Source organism: Polypterus senegalus, chromosome 11 (assembly GCF_016835505.1).
Source record: "Polypterus senegalus isolate Bchr_013 chromosome 11, ASM1683550v1, whole genome shotgun sequence".
NCBI lineage: Eukaryota > Metazoa > Chordata > Cladistia > Polypteriformes > Polypteridae > Polypterus > Polypterus senegalus.
In genome coordinates this window covers 37,640,312-37,659,011 of record NC_053164.1, presented here as the reverse complement: position 1 = coordinate 37,659,011, position 18,700 = coordinate 37,640,312, and the positions used below count along the sequence as shown (strand labels likewise).

The following is an 18,700-nucleotide window of genomic DNA, read 5'->3' as shown; positions in this document are numbered from 1 at the left end:
TGACCCCCTTAATGCTCTCCCAATCAGTCGACTGACTTCACAGGAAGTCACCAGAGACATGAATGTCACTGCCAAGGTAAGTAAACCTCTCAAGGTCAACACACTTTCCACAGACGGACTCACCGTTGATGGCTGTGCCCAAGAGGTCATTAAAAGCCTGCATCTTGGTTTTTATCCAGAGCACTCGCAAGCCCAGTCACTTGGACTCCTCACTCAGTCTCTCGAGTGCCCCGATCAGAACCTTTGACTCCAAAGATCACAGCATCGTCTGAAGTCAAGATCTGTGAATCTTTCTTCAACCACCAATGTCCCACAGCCGCTGGACCCCATGACCTTGCCCATCACCCAGTCCATACAAGCATTGAACAGAGTAGGAGCAAAAAAACACACCCCTGACCAACACCAGAACCAAATGGGGAAACAGAGGTTCTGCCTTCACTCTGCACAGCACTCTCCGTGCCAGTGTACAGGCCAGCCATGATATCCAGCAACCTCAAGGGGATCCCGCGAGCAACTTGGGATGTCCCACAGGGTAGCTCGATCAACTGAGTTGAATGCTTTGTGAAAATTAAGACTGCAAATAAACTCTGCTAATATTTGCATTTGCACTCCATGAGAACCCTCGGTGCCAGGAAGTCGATGCTAGACTTTGGCGTAAAACCAAACTGTTCCAGTTGCTGGTAGGTGAGCAAGTGATCATGGATCCTATTTAGGATGACCCTAGCAAGGACCTTACCCGGCACCAAGAGCAGTGTTATCCTCCTGTAGTTGCTGCAATCCAGGCAATCTCCCTTCCCTTTCCAGATTGGCATTATCCCAACTGACAGGACATATCCCTGTCTCCCAAATGGAAGCAAAGATTGCTTGCAATGCCTGGAGGACAGCCTTCCCACCAGCCTGGAGAAGTTTACCCCAGATACTGCAGATCCCTGCAGCCTTTCACCACCTGTGCAATCTCAGTGAGATTTGGGTGGTTGACAGCTAACTGGAGGATCATCCTCCAGATCCATGTACCCAGAGAGATTCAACATCCTAGCCGTAGGATCAACTTTGAACAACTGCTGAAAGTAGCCAGCCCAGTGGGTCACAAGTGCAGTGTCATCACATGAAGTATGAACCCTTTTAAAAAGTTAATGTGGGTCTAAAGTATGCTTGTGTACACACTTTAATAGTCTTCATGAAAGGACCACGAAGGGGGTAACAATGGGTGCAAAGGAAGCCATTTACTTTGTGCAATGAAATCTCTAATACAAAACTAAATTTCACTAAAGGAGTGTCGGCTAGTAACAAAGCTAGAAACTCTGGTTTGAAATGAGCTGCTACAGTGTACCAGCTGTATCACCATTTTTCGCCTTAAATGACAGAGCACTTGGCACCTCCCTCTGACCTTTTTTAAAAAACTAAGACATACCCTAATTCCTTGCTGTCTGATCTTGTGTAAATCTCCTTCCACTTTAAACCAAGGAAAACTCCTGTTGAACCATGTAAATTTTGCAACTTCTTGGTTGGAGGCCCAAGAATCCAAAGTACCAGCACTTCCAGTAGATCAGTTTATCTGTACTCCAGTTACTGTTTCACCTCAGATACACTGGTTAATACTTTATTGATGTATTAACTTGTGAATAATTCTGCAGTGTGTAAACACATTTTTAACCTAGACTGTCCAGAGTGAGTGGTTGAGGATCTGGTGACTGGGAATGTGGGTTTGACTCTCACCCCTCTGTTCAGCGTGGACTTACTCCATTTACCTTCTATTTTAACTTTAATGTTCGAAGCCAGTCATACTGGAATGTAATGACAATACTTATTAAAACTATTGTACATATTAGCTATGTAATGTACACAGTGTGAGTGGTAGTACTTGTTTGTGACACTTCATACCTTGGTGAAATCTTCCCCAATCCCTTTTTTTGTTTAATCCAAAATGGCCATGACTACCAGATCAGTTATCTATGGCAGCAGCTGGTCCACTACCTTGGATAATCGGTTCTACTGCATTTCCACCACTGGCACTGACCATATCAAACCCTGGTTTAGCTGTAATTTGATAGTGACTACTTGGAGAGACAGTCTAAATTATGGCTTAGATCAAAATAGTGAAAGTCAAGTAACATTACACCTTTTTATTGGCTAACTAAAAAGAGAGCAATATGCAAGCTTTTGAGGTAACTCGGGGATCCTAAAAGGTAATTTTGCTTGACCTTTCACTACATTCATAATGGCCAACGTGGCTCAGATCAAAAAAATGTTGGGGATTTCTTAAAGTGGACTGGCTAGTTTGCCTCAGTGATCCATAAATGCATCGCCTATTTATACACACACTTTGGGGTTAAACGACTCCTTTTTGAAATGAAGCTTGGATAACATCTTATGCCTAATAGTATAAGATGTGTTTTTTGTAAAGGGACCAGGGGAAGAGTTGGCATGCCAAGTGCAAGTCCAAATCCAAATGTACTGAAATTAAAAGCAGACCTTAAAATTGGCTTTTAACCACAATTTTAGTTTAGATTCTTGGTTTGTCTTGTGGTTTTTTTTTAAAAAAAAACAAACCCTGCCAGTAAATGAAGCTTGTTTGGTTGATTTTAAGTTTTTAAAAAAAAAAAAAAAATCATGAACCTTGTTTTGACCAGTAGTAGTGATTTAAGGAAGCGCTGGTATCTCCTCCTACAACCCATAAATATTACTATAATTATCCTATTAATCCTATACTGTTACAACAATTTACTAATTGTTAACCACTGACACTAACTTCCTGAAATTAAACAGATATTGAGTTTTTAGTTTTTTCTCCTGGCAAATTTTATAAGCACTTTTAACCAACATTTCATAAATATGCTGGTATATGGTAAAATATTCAATACCTGCCCCAGCACTATACGACCCAGGACCTTGTGTATAAAATTTGCAATGCAAGTGTGGAAACTGGCGTACATACTGAGAATCTAAACTTGCTGTAAAGCCAAGCACATTTTCACAGCAATAAAACAGAGTATGCATGTTTTGTACTGTTGCACCCTGTGTCAAAGCAGTGCTACTGTTCTGTGGGGTTTTCTGTTAAATTTAGGTTCGCATGCCTGCTGTGGCTTTATCAAATCCATTGAAATTAACTGCGCATAGCATACATTTTAAGGCATCTGATTGGAATAGTTTGGCCATTCCATGGACCATTATATTGTTACAGGTTGATTACAAATACCATAGCTGCTTTAGCTTTGTTACTCTGTGCACCACTTGGAGTATTTTAACCCACTGTATCGGTGTGGAATTGCAGCTCTACAGCAGCTGATCAGAAAGCTCTATGGTGGATTGTCAAGAGCACAGAGTAATGGGATACAGCACCAACCCTGGAGAACATCCTCTATTGTGGAGCGGGGGGCGTCTCTCTCTCTCTCTCTCTCTCTCTCTCCCCCTCCCCCCCAGGAGGATTAGTTTTGCCTACATGCTAGTATTCAGCATTAGTGGCAGGAGAAAAAGTAAAAGGATGGAGTTTTGATATTCGCTACTAAGTGACTGTCTTGGGAGGTTTCATTTTGCTAATGTGCTGGCCCCGCTTGTGGGGTTTAGCGTTTTGTTTCCTTGGCAGCAGAGCCTATACTCCGACTCCACCTTACTTCCGGGCCTGACAAACACACTTCCACATGTATACATTTTACATATAGTTTATGTAGGATTTGCATCTTGAATCTTATTGTACCAAAGAACAAAGGAATTCAATTCAATAGTGTATTTACAGATGACAAATGGCTTAAGTCTAAGATGTCCAAAAGCTATCATCTTGGCACTCTAACATGAAATGCATTAAAGTGTATTTTATACAGATTCATTTTTAACTTCATTTAAATGTATACTGTTTAAACATGTGGGCATGCTGGCATAGCAGTAGCAATGAGCTGGTGCCCCATCCAGGGATTGCACTTGTCTTGTGCTGTATGCTTCCTGGGACTAGCATGACCCTGGATGGGTGGAATAATTTAAAATGTACTATGAAGATCTTTTAACGCTTACGTTTTTGAATTTGTGTTCTAAGCTTTACAGATGGTTTAACATTTAAACAATTTGTATGGAAATCTGTTACATGGAGAAATAAAAGGACAGGGAATTGGGTGGGAGTTGGTACCTTTTAGAGACTGTACTGCTGCAATTTCGAGTCTCATGCATTGCACCACAAACATCTTGTGGAAGGCAGGAACAATCTCTCTGGACGGGGCTCCTTGCTACTATTGTGCCAGTGTCCCCATGTTTAATACAGGCTTTAATTCATTTCATGATGAAAATCTAAAAATGGTTCAGAGATCTGTAACCCTAATGTATTGTGTCCTGTTGGCATAAGAGCACCTGTTTAAGAAGCACATAGTGATTTATACAGGGCACATACAAGAACATAGAATACGAAGCATTTAAAGTGCTACTTTGGTTTCAGATTCCCAGCTTAAACTTTTTTGTAGATCTCAATTTTCTCATTAAAATATAACAATTTTGAGCCTTTTTTCCATTTTTTTTTTTTTTTTGGGTACCCAATACTCTTCCGTATAACATTCAGATGTTATAACATGTTTTTAACATCTTGGTTCCAGGGCAGAAAAGTGTGCATCATAAACCAGTAACAGACCCAAAACAGATTTTCATAACATGGTCTCTTAGACAGCCAGCTTTCTTCTTTACAATATTTGAGACTGGTGCTTTCACAAGTAACTTGTGCCAAAGTTAAAGGCATTTTTGTTGGTCCACAAATCAGAACCTTGACTAGCAGTGGGAAGATTTGCTAGAGGGGTGGAAGAAATTGTATTAAATGCATTCAAAGATGTTAATTTCTTGGAAATTTTAGAGCACAACTATCCATATAGTTGACAATGTGCCTAAAATATACAAATCCATAAAGTGCAACATGTTGCTAAAGATTCATTTTCTAAATTTGTAGTTTAACTTGGCTCAAGTAAACTAAAGCAATGTCTGCACCATTTAAGTGATTCAACACACTAAACTCGATTTGGAATTTGAAGAAACCTGAAATTAACCTATGAGTCTGAAAGCAAACTGTTGAGGGAAAAACTTATCCAGCTGGATATGGATTGGTGTTCTATTTTTGCATACATGTCTTTATGTGAGATGAGAGGTTTAATGCAAGTTCTTTTGAATGAGAACATTGGCAAATTAAGTGTCTCCTTGGAAATATCAAAGTTCAGACTACATTTTCATTTAAAAACTGTCATTTTTGCCTTTCATCTACACTACCCTGGCATTTTTAAAACCCCTAAAGCTGGCCTTAGAAAAGCGGTCATCTTCTGAAAATGCCACCTCAGTTTTCCAGTGTGGATGGGTGAAAACTTTTTAAAAATGGATTCAACTGCAGTCTGGTTTTGTTTACTTACATAGACCACCTCAGACTGGATTGTACTCATCACATGACATTCCTTGACACCATTCACAGCATTGCAGACATACCGAAGAGTTGCTTTTCAGTGTGCATTACTTGTCTGTATGCACCTAAATTGTTTTGTACAGATTGAAAGTTAAATTCGCATGCAAAAGGTAAATTTACCAGTTGGTAAAGATTTGAAAATCCTGTGGCTGAATTTTATTTCCCCACCAATGTGCATGCCCAGTGTAGGCAAATATCTGAATGTTTAAACAAAACAGTGTGGATGGTGGTTGTAGTCCAATCTTTGGTCCAGAGATTTCTGATGTCAAGCTTTGTCCAGAATAAGACATTTTAACTCTGAAGTCTGTATATTTTTTCCAAAAACCTAAATTTTCTGAAAAGCACACAAAGCAGTAGTTTCACACAAATCAACAATGTCTCTTGCTATTATGCTGTGGCTGCTGTTGGCACATGTTCGGCATCTCTAGCCGCAATGGCTGTGTGGGAGCACCTCGATGGTCAGCAGGAATGCACAGTGGGCCAGCTACCTCGCTGTTTTCGGACACCATATGGGCAGCAGTGGGGATGGCAGTGTGACGCAATATGGTCTTGTCATAAGTGGTGGTCCTTCCAGGCGAACACTGTTTTAGGTGCATAAGCTACACTAAAGACCAATGAGATGATGCTGGTACCTCACTTTAGTTTTTGATCTTCATCTCCCGATCACTTGCATTAAACTCTGAGTCCTATTCAACAAAATTACATAAAATGTCCATGGAGTATTTTGCTTTGCACATTCGCGTTGGTCTCTCGCCAGATGCTGATGCCATTTTAGAGGTTGTTTGCTCTTTGCTACTCCTGCACTCGTAGAGAATCGATGTTGAATGAACAAAGCTATGTCATTTTCTTTCTAGCAAAGAGTCGAACTAAAATCTAAGGGTGAGTTTTTTCAGTTTACAGCTGATTACTGTCCTCTACCCCTGAATTGTGACAAAAGTCAACATCATCCCTGAAAGAGTTAAAGGACAAATCTATTCTTGTGGCTGTAGGACATACACAATCTAAATATATTGGAATTTGCAATTTTAAGAAATCTGCACATCTCTGGGACAAGTTGTGAAACCAATCCAGCTAAACTTTTGGTTAGCCATTAGTCAGGTGAATTACTGAATGTTTGTAAGAGTTTCACAAATCTGAAAGTCCACAGGCAGCACCTACTGGATTTACAGTAAGTGTGAAAGTTAATTTCTGGGGGGTTCAATGATTTTACTTTTAAATCAATCCACTCTACATTCAGTTGTCTTCCTTTAGGTGTGGGATTTCAGTTACACAATGCTGTCACATTAAGACCTACTTCTGTACATATGAAATCCTTTGCTACAGAAAATTAGAATTTTCTGGTTCAAGTGGGGTGTACTTGTTGTTTTGCACATTTTCTAACTTCAATGTTCTTGAACAATTTTGGTTTAGGGAAGGTGTGAAATAGATTAATTTTATATTTCAGTACAGTGCTATTGTAAAGAGTACTTAGTTTTTTTTTTTAAATACTCATCAAAAATTGTTTACCTTTCCTGTAAACACTGTCAGTCCTTTCTTCACAAAACCATTAATTCTCTGCTGCCATTATAGATTGTAAAACATGACCCATATTGCTCAGAACTGGACTATCCCACACAATGGAAAAACCTGGGGGGTTCAAAAACTTGCTTAATAGTGTTGCATTATCTACATCAGTCATTTGTTGGTTAAAAACATGTGAAAAAATCTGCATACAATGTTAAGGGAAATTGAATTTCACTAATGCCATCTGCAGATGGATAACAGACATGTGAATTGTGACCAGAGTTCAGAGTGGGGTAAAATTGCTGATTAATTGTTGTGACTTCTGGGTCCTGTTCTTGCATGCTTGTGTACTTTCTACATGAAAATTGAACACTTCAGGTTTTTCCCCACCCTAGTCCCCCTGCTACAAACTACATGGGAAAAGAAACTATATTGGAGGGAGAAAATGTCTTTAATGAAATTATCTTTATGCATTTTGATGCAACAGTTCTTGAATATTTACTCCATTGTGAATTTTTATATGGTTTGAACTGTAGTGTTCCTGTAAAATGCCTTAAACAAATGCAGCATGTGGGTTTTATTTTTTTTTTTTTTTTGTGCCAACTCTACAATTCAACCCACCCACGTGCCATTGCTGATCTGCGGCTTTAACTAACTATATATCAAAAAGCTGTATTTTGGTTAACCCTGTAGATATCTATTCTATTGACCATAGTAGACCAGCATCGTTCTTAAATATTCCAGTTTCTTTAAAAGGAGTGTGGAACTTAAGTTCTACTAAAAGTCTCAATAGTGTAACAAGTGCACTAAATAAGCCACTGGGTAACCTTATTTAGGAAATCAATTTGCAATACAAGCAGCCATCTTTAAAATGTTCTCATAAAATCCAATTATCTTGCCTGTCCTCATTGTATCACATGTAATCTTGTTAAGGGAGGATTTTTTTCTAAAGTGCTCTGAACTATAACCTTTTAAAATCCTGAGTGCAACACTTTTAGAAATTTCTTCATGAGGTGCATTTAGCTTCATACACAAGCTGTAATCGGCAAGACTGTTCAAATTTGTTGTAAAAGCATTGCACCTGAGATCTTTGAGATGGTAGGTTTGTGTGTTAATTGTCCTCCCAGCAGCCCTAACTGCTTTCTAGCTGCTTGATGGAAATTGTTGTCCCTGCATCAGAGCTAATTTTTTTGTCCCCAATAGGCATATAGCCTAAAGTTTAATGAAAACCAGTTCCAGCTATTTGTGCTTGCAAACAACTATCTAGAGTGTGTATGTATTACCTTTTGGTCTTCAGTAGCACTGACACATTTTTATCTGATTGCTCTGTCTTAATTCAACACTGTCCAGTTCTGAATTGATCTTTAGGACAACCTGCAGGGATGTGACCTTTTTTAAACAGAAGCATTACTGGGATCTTGGACTTGCTAATGTTACTGTGTTTAGTGTATTTTAATTTTTTTTTTTTTTTTTTAAACTAGGTGCTGCCTGTGAATTTTACTCTTTTGGTAAGTGAACCTCTATTTGTGGATTTTAATATTATACAATGTTGATACTGCTCAATTTAAGCGCTGTAATTTTAAAACAGATAATCCCAGCAAAGAGTTGAACAGCCTAGATGAGACCCTTCTGCTGCCACCTCTTTCAAAAGCAGCTGCTCATGCTCTTAGGAATGTTAAAGTAGAGGGCAACAATTCCATCTTTTCACTTTTATCTAATATGGAATTTTCTGATATCTTCTCTCCTGCATTCCCTGGGAGAGATTCAAGATCACTTTCTTTAAACACTGGAGAAGCGGAAGATTTGACGACTAGTCCTAAAACCAGCATGTATTGGACAACAGAAGCAAAATCCTCCAAAGGCATCTTATCCACTACCACAGGAGACCCTGCCGAGGTTTCTACTATCTCAAAATCTTCAAATATATTGGCCTCGCTGAATGGATCGGGTACAGAAGAGCCTACTGTTAGTCCTGATGTTGGCAATTTGATAGCTTCTCTCTCAAATTCTTCTGACAGTATATTGGCCTTGCTCAATGCATCAGGTACAGAAGAGCCTACTGTTAGTCCTGATGTCAGCAATTTGATAGCATCAGTCTCGAATTCTCCTGGGGATATTTCATCCCCTCCACCTAGAGGTTCAAGGTCAATCTCTGATAGTACAGAAGAGCCCAACATCAGCAATTTGATAGCCTCTCTCTCAAATTCTTCTGACAATATCTTGGCGTCTCTCAGTGGATCGGGTACAGAAGAGCCTACTGTTAGTCCTGATGTTGGTAATTTGATAGCTTCTCTCTCAAATTCTTCTGACAATATCTTGGCGTCTCTCAGTGGATCGGGTACAGAAGAGCCTACTGTTAGTCCTGATGTCGGCAATTTGATAGCATCAATCTCGAATTCTCCTGGGGATATTTTATCCCCTACACCTAGAGGTTCAAGGTCAATCTCTGATAGTACAGAAGAACCCAATATCAGCAATTTGATAGCCTCTCTCTCAAATTCTTCTGACAATATATTGGCCTTGCTCAATGCATCAGGTACAGAAGAGCCTACTGTTAGTCCTGATGTCAGCAATTTGATAGCATCAGTCTCGAATTCTCCTGGGGATATTTCATCCCCTCCACCTAGAGGTTCAAGGTCAATCTCTGATAGTACAGAAGAGCCCAACATCAGCAATTTGATAGCCTCTCTCTCAAATTCTTCAGACAACATCTTGGCCTTGCTCAGTGGATCGGGTACAGAAGAGCCTACTGTTAGTCCTGATGTCAGCAATTTGATAGCATCAGTCTCGAATTCTCCTGGGGATATTTCATCCCCTCCACCTAGAGGTTCAAGGTCAATCTCTGATAGTACAGAAGAGCCCAACATCAGCAATTTGATAGCCTCTCTCTCAAATTCTTCAGACAACATCTTGGCCTTGCTCAGTGGATCGGGTACAGAAGAGCCTACTGTTAGTCCTGATGTCAGCAATTTGATAGCCTCTCTTTCAAATTCTTCTGACAATATCTTGGCGTCTCTCAATGGATTAGTTACTGAAGAGCCTACAGATGTGTCTACGGTTAGTCTTGGTGTCCGTTCTATGGCTGCTACTTCAAATTCTTCTGTGAATATCCTGGGCGAGAGGTTGTCTGAGGCCCAGTTCCTGCATTCTTGTAATTTTGAGTTGAATCTCTGTGGATGGAAGCATTGGCCAAGTGGGGACTTTGACTGGACTCTTTGCCGGGAGAGGCCAGAAGAATTTGAGAAAAACAGTCTGCCAAATGGTGAAACCAGCTGTCGAAACTTTGCAGGTATGTTTCTCTTTTGTTTGTGGCCATGGGGTGGGGGGAGTTGATGAGTTGAAGACCCCTGCTCTACACCCAATGAAGTTTGACATTAGTAACTAAATATCCAAGCTCTCAAGCATCCATAACTTTTCTCCTTCCTTGCCCTATTGTCTTTGTTAAACATAATCTTTATGTATATTATGAAGTTTAGAGAGAGGCACATAATTGAAGGCATTTGGACAAAGGAATGATTCTGTACTATTAACATGGAATTTTACTGTGGGTTGTATTGGGCCCAAGTTTTGTACTAATTAAGTAAATGACAAATGTATACTCGCTGAGTAAATGAGGATCACGGTTACTAGGGATTGGCTAGGGATTGACCCTATAGTTAGGATATAGTGGGTTGGATAATGGATTAATGGATATTACTAGCACTCAAAATAGTCTGTTTTATGGCATGGATTCCACGGGATTTTAAGTGTTTAAAATTTGAACTGATTGCATCACACAAGCTCTGCTCTACATTCAAGTTGAAAATCTCCCATCTGATTTCTTACAATGGTGTGCAATTGGATTAAGATCCAGTGACTGATCAATGGGTTCAATGTTCTTAGTGGCCTTCCCAATTTTTTAACTTTGTAAACTGAACAGTGCTGCACAATGAAATAGGGTACAACTAAATTTTGCAGGACGATAAAGTTCAACACCAACAGATGTTCAATATCTTAATTGGAATTTTTGTTTTCAGCCTGTTGTCACATACCTGATTTGAGCAGGTGTTGTGCTAGTGAGGTTGCAAAATCACTAAGCTTTAGCTGAGCCTTTGGCAGAAACAAGTGTCCAGATTTGCCAAGTTGGTTAAAATGCAATGAAAAGGTGTCGAAGGTTGGGCTGTGAAGGGAGGTACCAAGCCATTCAGGCACTTAAACAATAGCACCATAATCAAGCCTTTAACTGACTGGAACCTAATGGACAGGCTAAAATGGGAGTAATTTCCATGCTTGTGTGCCTGTCAAGTCTACAGCTTGTCCAAAATGCTGCCGCTAGATGAAGGGGTTGCTGAGTAACTTCTATTTCATTTGGCTGACCCCTTTATCTAAACTCCAATGTTTGAGATCAACTGAAACAAAGTTTAACCAATTGTGAGTATGGGTGCTGGAAGTGACTTACTCAGGCTCTTGGTACAAGTTCAAATCCTGACCCTGACAACCTCAGGGTCTGAAGTTCAAAGCCTTAACCACTGCCATGCTGCCTGCCTCCAGTTTATAAATGGATACAGTAGTCGTCCTATGAACAAAAAGGCATAATTCTCTATCAGCAACAAAGGGCTTATTCTTGAGTAACTTTGGACAGGCCTTTATCTAATGGGGTTACTATAGAATCACGGCTAAATTCTTTCCACTAGGTTTAATTTATGGTGCTAATGGGCTGAGATTACCATCGGAGGTACTATGAAGGTCTGAGCTCCTCAATTGTTTTCAATATAAAGAAAAATAGGGCAATTAAGTAGATTTGTCAAGTCCTTACTGGACAAATCTTGGGTCTTATTTGAAATAGGGTTACTGTTCTCTGCATAAAGATTGAAGGAAACTTGAAGGGTGAGCATATACTGTATAATGAGAACTTGGAATAGATCCTTGGATGCTTTTACTAAGATGGCACATGGTATCAGCAACAGCTTCCACCTCTCAGATAGGACCTGAATCAAGCAAGGGCAGTATGTTGCTCAAGCTGGGTAATAAGGATGTCCTGCTCCACTGTTTAAAAACCTTAGTTCTAGGAGCCTAAGGAGTACAAAATCCACCAAGTTCTTCAGATTTAAAAAAAACCCAAAAACCTTTCAATGCCATGGTGTGCATTAAAGCAACACTGCATTGGTGTAATATTCCAAACTTTTTCTAGTCTGGAGTTGCAGAACAGCTTTCTCCAGGATTTGAGAAATTTACAGAGGCCTAAAGTCTAAAAGCACTATAGGGTCCCAATTTGGCTCTTTAATCAAAGACCGCACCACAACCTGCTTAAAATAAGGTTTACAGACCCCAATCGGGTCTACCATTGTTGTATCTAAGAAGCTGAGATGGGTGATGTGACTTTTTTTATTATTTTTAGTTTATTAAAATCCATACAAAGCAATCAAGTTTTTACAAAAAAAAATTAGAACAGATCAATCCACCATCCCTGAGAGAGAGAGAGAGCAAGGCAAACGGCGTTAAATTTAAGGCTTGTAAACATCCATCCATCCATCCATTCTCTTCCGCTTATCCGAGGTCGGGTCGCGGGGGCAGCAGCTTAAGCAGAGAGGCCCAGACTTCCCTCTCCCGGCCACTTCTTCCAGCTCTTCCGGGAGAATCCCAAGGCGTTCCCAGGCCAGCCGGGAGACATAGTCCCTCCAGCGTGTCCTGGGTCTTCCCTGGGGCCTCCTCCCGGTTGGATGTGCCCGGAACACCTCACCAGGGAGGCGTTCAGGAGGCATTCCTGATCAGATGCCCGAGCCACCTCATCTGACTCCTCTCGATGCGGAGGAGCAGCGGCTCTATTCTGAGCCCCTCTCGGATGACTGAGCTTCTCACCCTATCTTTAAGGGAAAGCCCAGACACCCTGCAGAGGAAACTCATTTCAGCCGCTTGTATTCGCGATCTCGTTCTTTCGGTCACTACCCATAGCTCATGACCATAGGTGAGTGTAGGAAGGTAGATCGACTGGTAAATTGAGAGCTTTGCCTTACGGCTCAGCTCCTTTTTCACCACGACAGACCGATGCAGAGCCCGCATCACTGCGGATGCCGCGCCGATCCGCCTGTCGATCTCACGCTCCATTCTTCCCTCACTCGTGAACAAGACCCGAGATACTTGAACTCCTCCACTTGGGGCAGGATCTCTCCCCCAACCCTGAGAGGGCACTCCACCCTTTTCCGGCTGAGGACCATGCTCTCGGATTTGGAGCTGCTGATTCTCATCCCAGCCGCTTCACACTCAGCTGCGAACCGATCCAGTAAACATACCTCAATTAATAAATTCTCTGCTTAATGAACTTATTTTAAAATATTACTGATTAGATCCTGCCATGCTTTGAAAAAAGTCTGTACGGTTCCTCTAACGGAGTATTTGATTTTTTCCATCTTCAAATAATATAACACCTCGGTTTCCCACTGACTTACAATACAATACAATACATTTATTTTTGTATAGCCCAAAATCACACAGGAAGTGCCGCAATGGGCTTTAACAGGCCCTGCCTCTTGACAGCCCCCCAGCCTTGACTCTCTGAGAAGACAAGGAAAAACTCCCAAAAAACCTTGTAGGGAAAATGGAAGAAACCTCGGGAAAGGCAGTTCAAAGAGAGACCCCTTTCCAGGTAGGTTGGGCGTGCAGTGGGTGTCAAAAGTAGGGGGTCAATACAATACAATATACACAACAGAACAATTCCTTAAGACAGCATAATAAAAAATTTTTTAGAAGTACGGTTTTAACAGTAGATATGACATAATTAGGTTTGGATATTTTTAGAGTCCTGGAGACCTCATCCATCTAGCTGCCTCCCCATTTGGCCATGCCACGGCTGAAACGTTGCTCCGATGAAAGGACCCCTCTTTCCCATGATTCCTGTGATCCTCCATCAGGGATGACTTTACCATAGGCAGGCAAACAACTTGGCAGGTGGGCCGTGGCACCAATGGCCACATTTGGGTACCGAGAAAAGAAACAGAATAGGTGAGGGTTAGTATTCAAATATAATTATGTTATTTATGTTATAGTGCTAATGACTAACAGAGATGCAGTCTTTACAGTTAATCAGCAGCTCTAGTCAGGATATGCTAAACTGAAGTAGTGAGTCTTCAGCCGGGATTTAAAGGCTGAGACTGAAGGGGCATCTCTTATGGAAGCAGGAAGACCATTCCACAGTTTAGGGGCCCTGTAACTAAAAGCTTGACCTCCCACTGTTTTATTAATCCTTGGAATCCTAAGCAGACCGGCATCTTGAGATCTTAATGTGCGCTCAGGTTTGTAAGTCATGATAAGTTCAGACAAGTAAGCTGGACCTTGGCCATTTAATGCTTTATATGTTAAAAGGAGGATTTTGAAATCTGCCCTGAACTTAACTGGGAGCCAGTGTAAAGATTTAAGAACTGGGGTTATGTGTTCATATTTTCTTGTTCTTGTAATAATTCTTGCAGCAGCATTTTGGATTAACTGGAGGCTGTATAGAGAACAGTTTGAACAGCCAGTGAACACAGTGAACAGTGAGATAAATGCATGAATTTCTCACAATCTTGTTTATTTAGAAAGCGCCTTAATTTCCTAACATTTTTAAGATGGAAAAAAACATGTTTTGGACGACTTTGTAATATGCACTTTAAATGACATGCTAGAGTCAAAGATAACACCTAGATTGCGGGCTGATTCAGTAAAATTAATTGGGATTCCAACTGAGTTAAATGACGACAAAATATTGCTGTGATCAGCGTCATTCCCTCCAACAATTAACATCTCTGTTTTATCTGTATTTAAAGACAAGTAGTTCTCATTCATCCATTCCTTTAATTCACTAACACAACTAATTAAAGACAACATCGGAGAAACTTCATTTGATTTAAATGAAAGGTATAACTGGGTGTCATCTGCATACAAGTGAAAATTAACATTGTTTCCTAATGAGAAATCCCAGTGGAAGCATGTAAAGTGAAAACAGTAAAGGTCCCAGTACTGAGCCCTGCGGACACCATATTGAACTTCTGTGTATAATGATGGAGTACTGTCTGCACATTTCTGTACATACTGGAATCGATTTGATAAATAAGAATTGAACCAAGCGAGCACGGGCCTGTAAGCCCAACATCGTTTTCTAGCCTGTGCAGTAAAATCGAATGGTCAATGGTGTCAAATGCTGCACTTAAGTCCAACAACATAATTACAGTGGACTTAGAGTTTGGGTTCTTCCAGTTTATCAGAATAAGTCTGCGTGCAAAAAGTGTAGTAAATGCAATCCGTTTGTTTCTCCACTTTAAACCCATCTGGAAGAACCCCAAACACGGCTGTTAATGGGTCAGGAGGGATTGTGAGTCCAAGGCTATCTGAAAGGTAATTAAAATTTTTTGTCCAGAATGTTAGTTTGGTGCAGGCCCAGAACATGTGACCTAGTGAGGCTGGGGCTTGGTTGCAATGTTCGCAGGTTGGATCATGCCCTGGAAACATTTTGGAGAGTTTTAGTCGAGACAGATGTGCTCTATATAATTAAGTTATATAATTGTATGCTTTGTACTTATGGAGCTCGAGTGAATTATCTGCATTGCTACTTTCCACTCCTTTTCTGATATTTATTGAGTTTTTTCCCAGTGTCCTCTTGGATCTTTGAAAAGGAGGGATTGTAAAATGATTTTATATATTGTCGATGGAGTCCAAGTCCTTGATTGAGCAATATTTTTTCCAGTATGGATGAGGGTGCAAGATGAGGAAAATCTGGAAGGTTCTGTTTAACAAAGTTTCTGATTTGAAGATAGTGAAAGAAATGTGTAGCTGGAATGTTAAATTTGGAATGTAATTGTTCATAGGATGCAAAGATGTTGTCTATATAAAGAACTCTAAGCAAGTTAATTGCAAATTTTTTCCAGATATTAAAAACTGCATATGTTTGAAGGTTGAAAGAGGTGGTTCTCTTGCAGAGTTGCCACAGAAGCTTCTCAGTTTTAAAATCTGGAACCAATTGGTTGCAAGCATTTTAAGTGAGTGGAGCACAATTGGGTTATTTGTATATTGCAGATAGCGTGTGTTTATTGGAGCACAGAGCAAGGAATACAAAGTACTGCAGGATTTTACTTCTATTGCGGCCCAAGCCTGTGTATGTTCTATTTGTGTCCAGGTTCTTATTGCTTGTATATTTGCTGCCCAGTAATAAAACGAAGTTAGGTAGAGCCATGCCACCTTCCGCCTTTTGTCTTTGTAAGGTCGCTCTTTTGATGCGTGGATGTTTTGAATTCAAATAAATGAGGTTATTGTTGAATCTAATTGCCTAAATGATTTATTAATGTATATTGGGATGTTTTGAAATAGAGTTTAGGAAGGATATTCATGACAGTGTTTTTCCAACTAGTGTGAGATGAAGGGTTGACCATCTATGCAAGTCTTTAATTTTTTCCATGCAGACGGTGACATTTTGTTGATAGAGCCTTATGTTTACTTGTAATGTTTACCCCAAGGTATTTAAACTGTTCTGCAATGATAAAAGGTAGGGTATCTAATCTAATATTATATGCTTGAGAATTCACTGGAAAGAGTACACTTTTATTCAGATTAATTCTGAGACCAGAGATCTTTTGAAATTCTGTGAGTGCTGCTAAGACTGCAGGCACAGAATTTTCTGGGTCCGATATATACAGTACCATGTCATCTGCATATAATGAGATTTTCTGTTCCAGTCCTTCTCTGCTAATCCCCTTTATCTGATCAGTATTTTGACAATGTATTGCCAGTGGTTCAATGGCAATCGCAAACAGCAGCGGTGACAAGGGGCATCCTTGTCTAGTGCCACGTTCTAGTTTAAAGTAGTCTGAGCAAATGTTGATGCAAACTGAAGCTTCTGTGTTAGTATACAGTAATTTAATCCATGCACAAATGTTTGGGCCAAACCCAAACTTATCCAATGTAGTAATTTCCATTCAATCATGTCGAATGCTTTTTCTGCATCCAATGATATGGGGGGGAATGCATTTGTCTCTAGAAAGAATTAGGATATAATTTGGATATAAATTCAGTACAATTCTCGTCAGCTAATAGAAGCGGCTTGAGGCGCCATCTGCGGGGTGAGTGTATGGGGCTTAGTAATTTTAGCTCCAAGATCAGAGGTGCATGGTCAGAAATAACAATAGCATCGTATTTGCAAGATTTAATCTTGTGCAAGAAGTTATTGTCTATAAAGAAGTAATCAATCCTTGAGTAGCAATGATGTACTGGTGAGTAGAAAGAATATGTTCTTGAATTTGGGTTTAAAAACCTCCAGGGGTCTAAGTTGTGATCAGTTATAAAGTTTGTAATTATCTTTGCGGTATTAGATGCCGTTCCCCCTGTGGAGGAAGTCCTATCTAAAAGTGGATTTAGAACACAAAGTCCCTAGCCATTATAACTTTGAGTGTTCAGATTGGGAATGGATGCAAATAAATTTTGTATAAATTCCTTAACATTAGGTGTATAAACATTTATCAATCATTTTACAGTTAGATAAGTCTCCCATGACCATTACATATCTCCCTTCAGGATCCAATACTACATCTGATGTTACAAATGGTACTGTTATATGTATGAGAATTCCCACCCCTCTAGTTTTCTTTGTAAAACTAGAATGGAACATTTGGCAAGTCAAGTCTTTTTGCAGCCGGAACTGATCCTTGCTTAGTAAGTGGGTTTCCTGTAAAAATACTATTTTAGCATTTAGACCTGTTAGGTGAGAGTACTTTCTCTTTAATTCGTGATTCAGGCCTTTAATATTCCATCTTACGAAGTTAACTGTCCCATCATGGAGACACTGATTCTGAGTTTTTGATGTCATTTTATAGTCTTATTATAATAAAGATTGAGAGGATAGATTAGGTATAGATCATGCCTGCTCTTTCTCACCCACTTCACACAGTCCCAGACCTCTGACGTACCCAGAGACTGAGCACGTCCAAAGCAAAACAAACCCCAATGTAGCGGCGCTTTAGGGTTAAAAGATAGAGATCGCAAAAAAAAAAAAGTTTTGCACTTTATTTTTTTTATATATAAAAAAATTTGCTGTAGCCGGTGTCCCTGCGGCTCGCGTAATTGAAGCCTCGGACTTAAACGCCCTTTCCAGTTTCATGTGATCTTCTCTGATCGGCGAACTATCCAAATCTGCACTCAATTGCACCTTCGCTCCCCTTTTCGCTCTCAGCCGGCAATGCTGTAGCGGACCGTGGTCCCGAGGAGTCTGTGCTTTTGCCTATCTGATCCAGGTCTGTCTCTGAAAGGCCTTATCTTGATCTGGGGCTTGCTGATCATAGCTTGGGTGTAGCTTTAGTTTTTAGTTCTTTCGAACCCCCCTTGTTGGTCATGTTTGTGCTTACATATACTGTAGAAGTCCCTCTTGGGTTGAATAAATACAAGATATCTCAGGATAATCCAATAATATGAAAAATAACACCGCTGCTAGCGGAGCTCCACTTCAGATGTCCATCTCTCGCTTCGGACGAGACCAAATTCCTTTAGGTTTTGAATGAATGAATGTTTCTGCCAGGGTGGAGTGACTGGAATGACGAAATTGGGACAGCAGAGCAAATTGAAGGGATAGATGGGTTATGAGCAAGTGGTACAATATGAGCTGATAAAACATCCAGCCACAGGAGGTGCACAAACCAGTGTGTTTCTTTATGCCAGTCCCAAGCCCAGATAAATGGAGAGGGTTACATCAGGAAGGGCATCGTTAAGTAAAGTTTTGCCAAATCAATATGTGGGCAATTTCCATACAGGATCAGTTGAGCCCCAGATTAATGGCTGCCACCA

The 18,700-nt window shown here is 40.3% G+C and overlaps 1 protein-coding gene across 1 annotated transcript in view; it reads left to right on the top strand.

Moving 5' to 3' along the window:
* Positions 1–18,700, top strand: part of LOC120538842 — a 61,697-nt gene that overhangs the window by 18,572 nt on the left and 24,425 nt on the right. The window contains exons 9-10 of the mRNA XM_039768389.1: positions 8,404–8,430; positions 8,511–10,211. Coding sequence (XP_039624323.1) covers positions 8,404–8,430; positions 8,511–10,211 — 1,728 coding nt within the window. The remainder of the gene's footprint in view (positions 1–8,403; positions 8,431–8,510; positions 10,212–18,700) is intronic.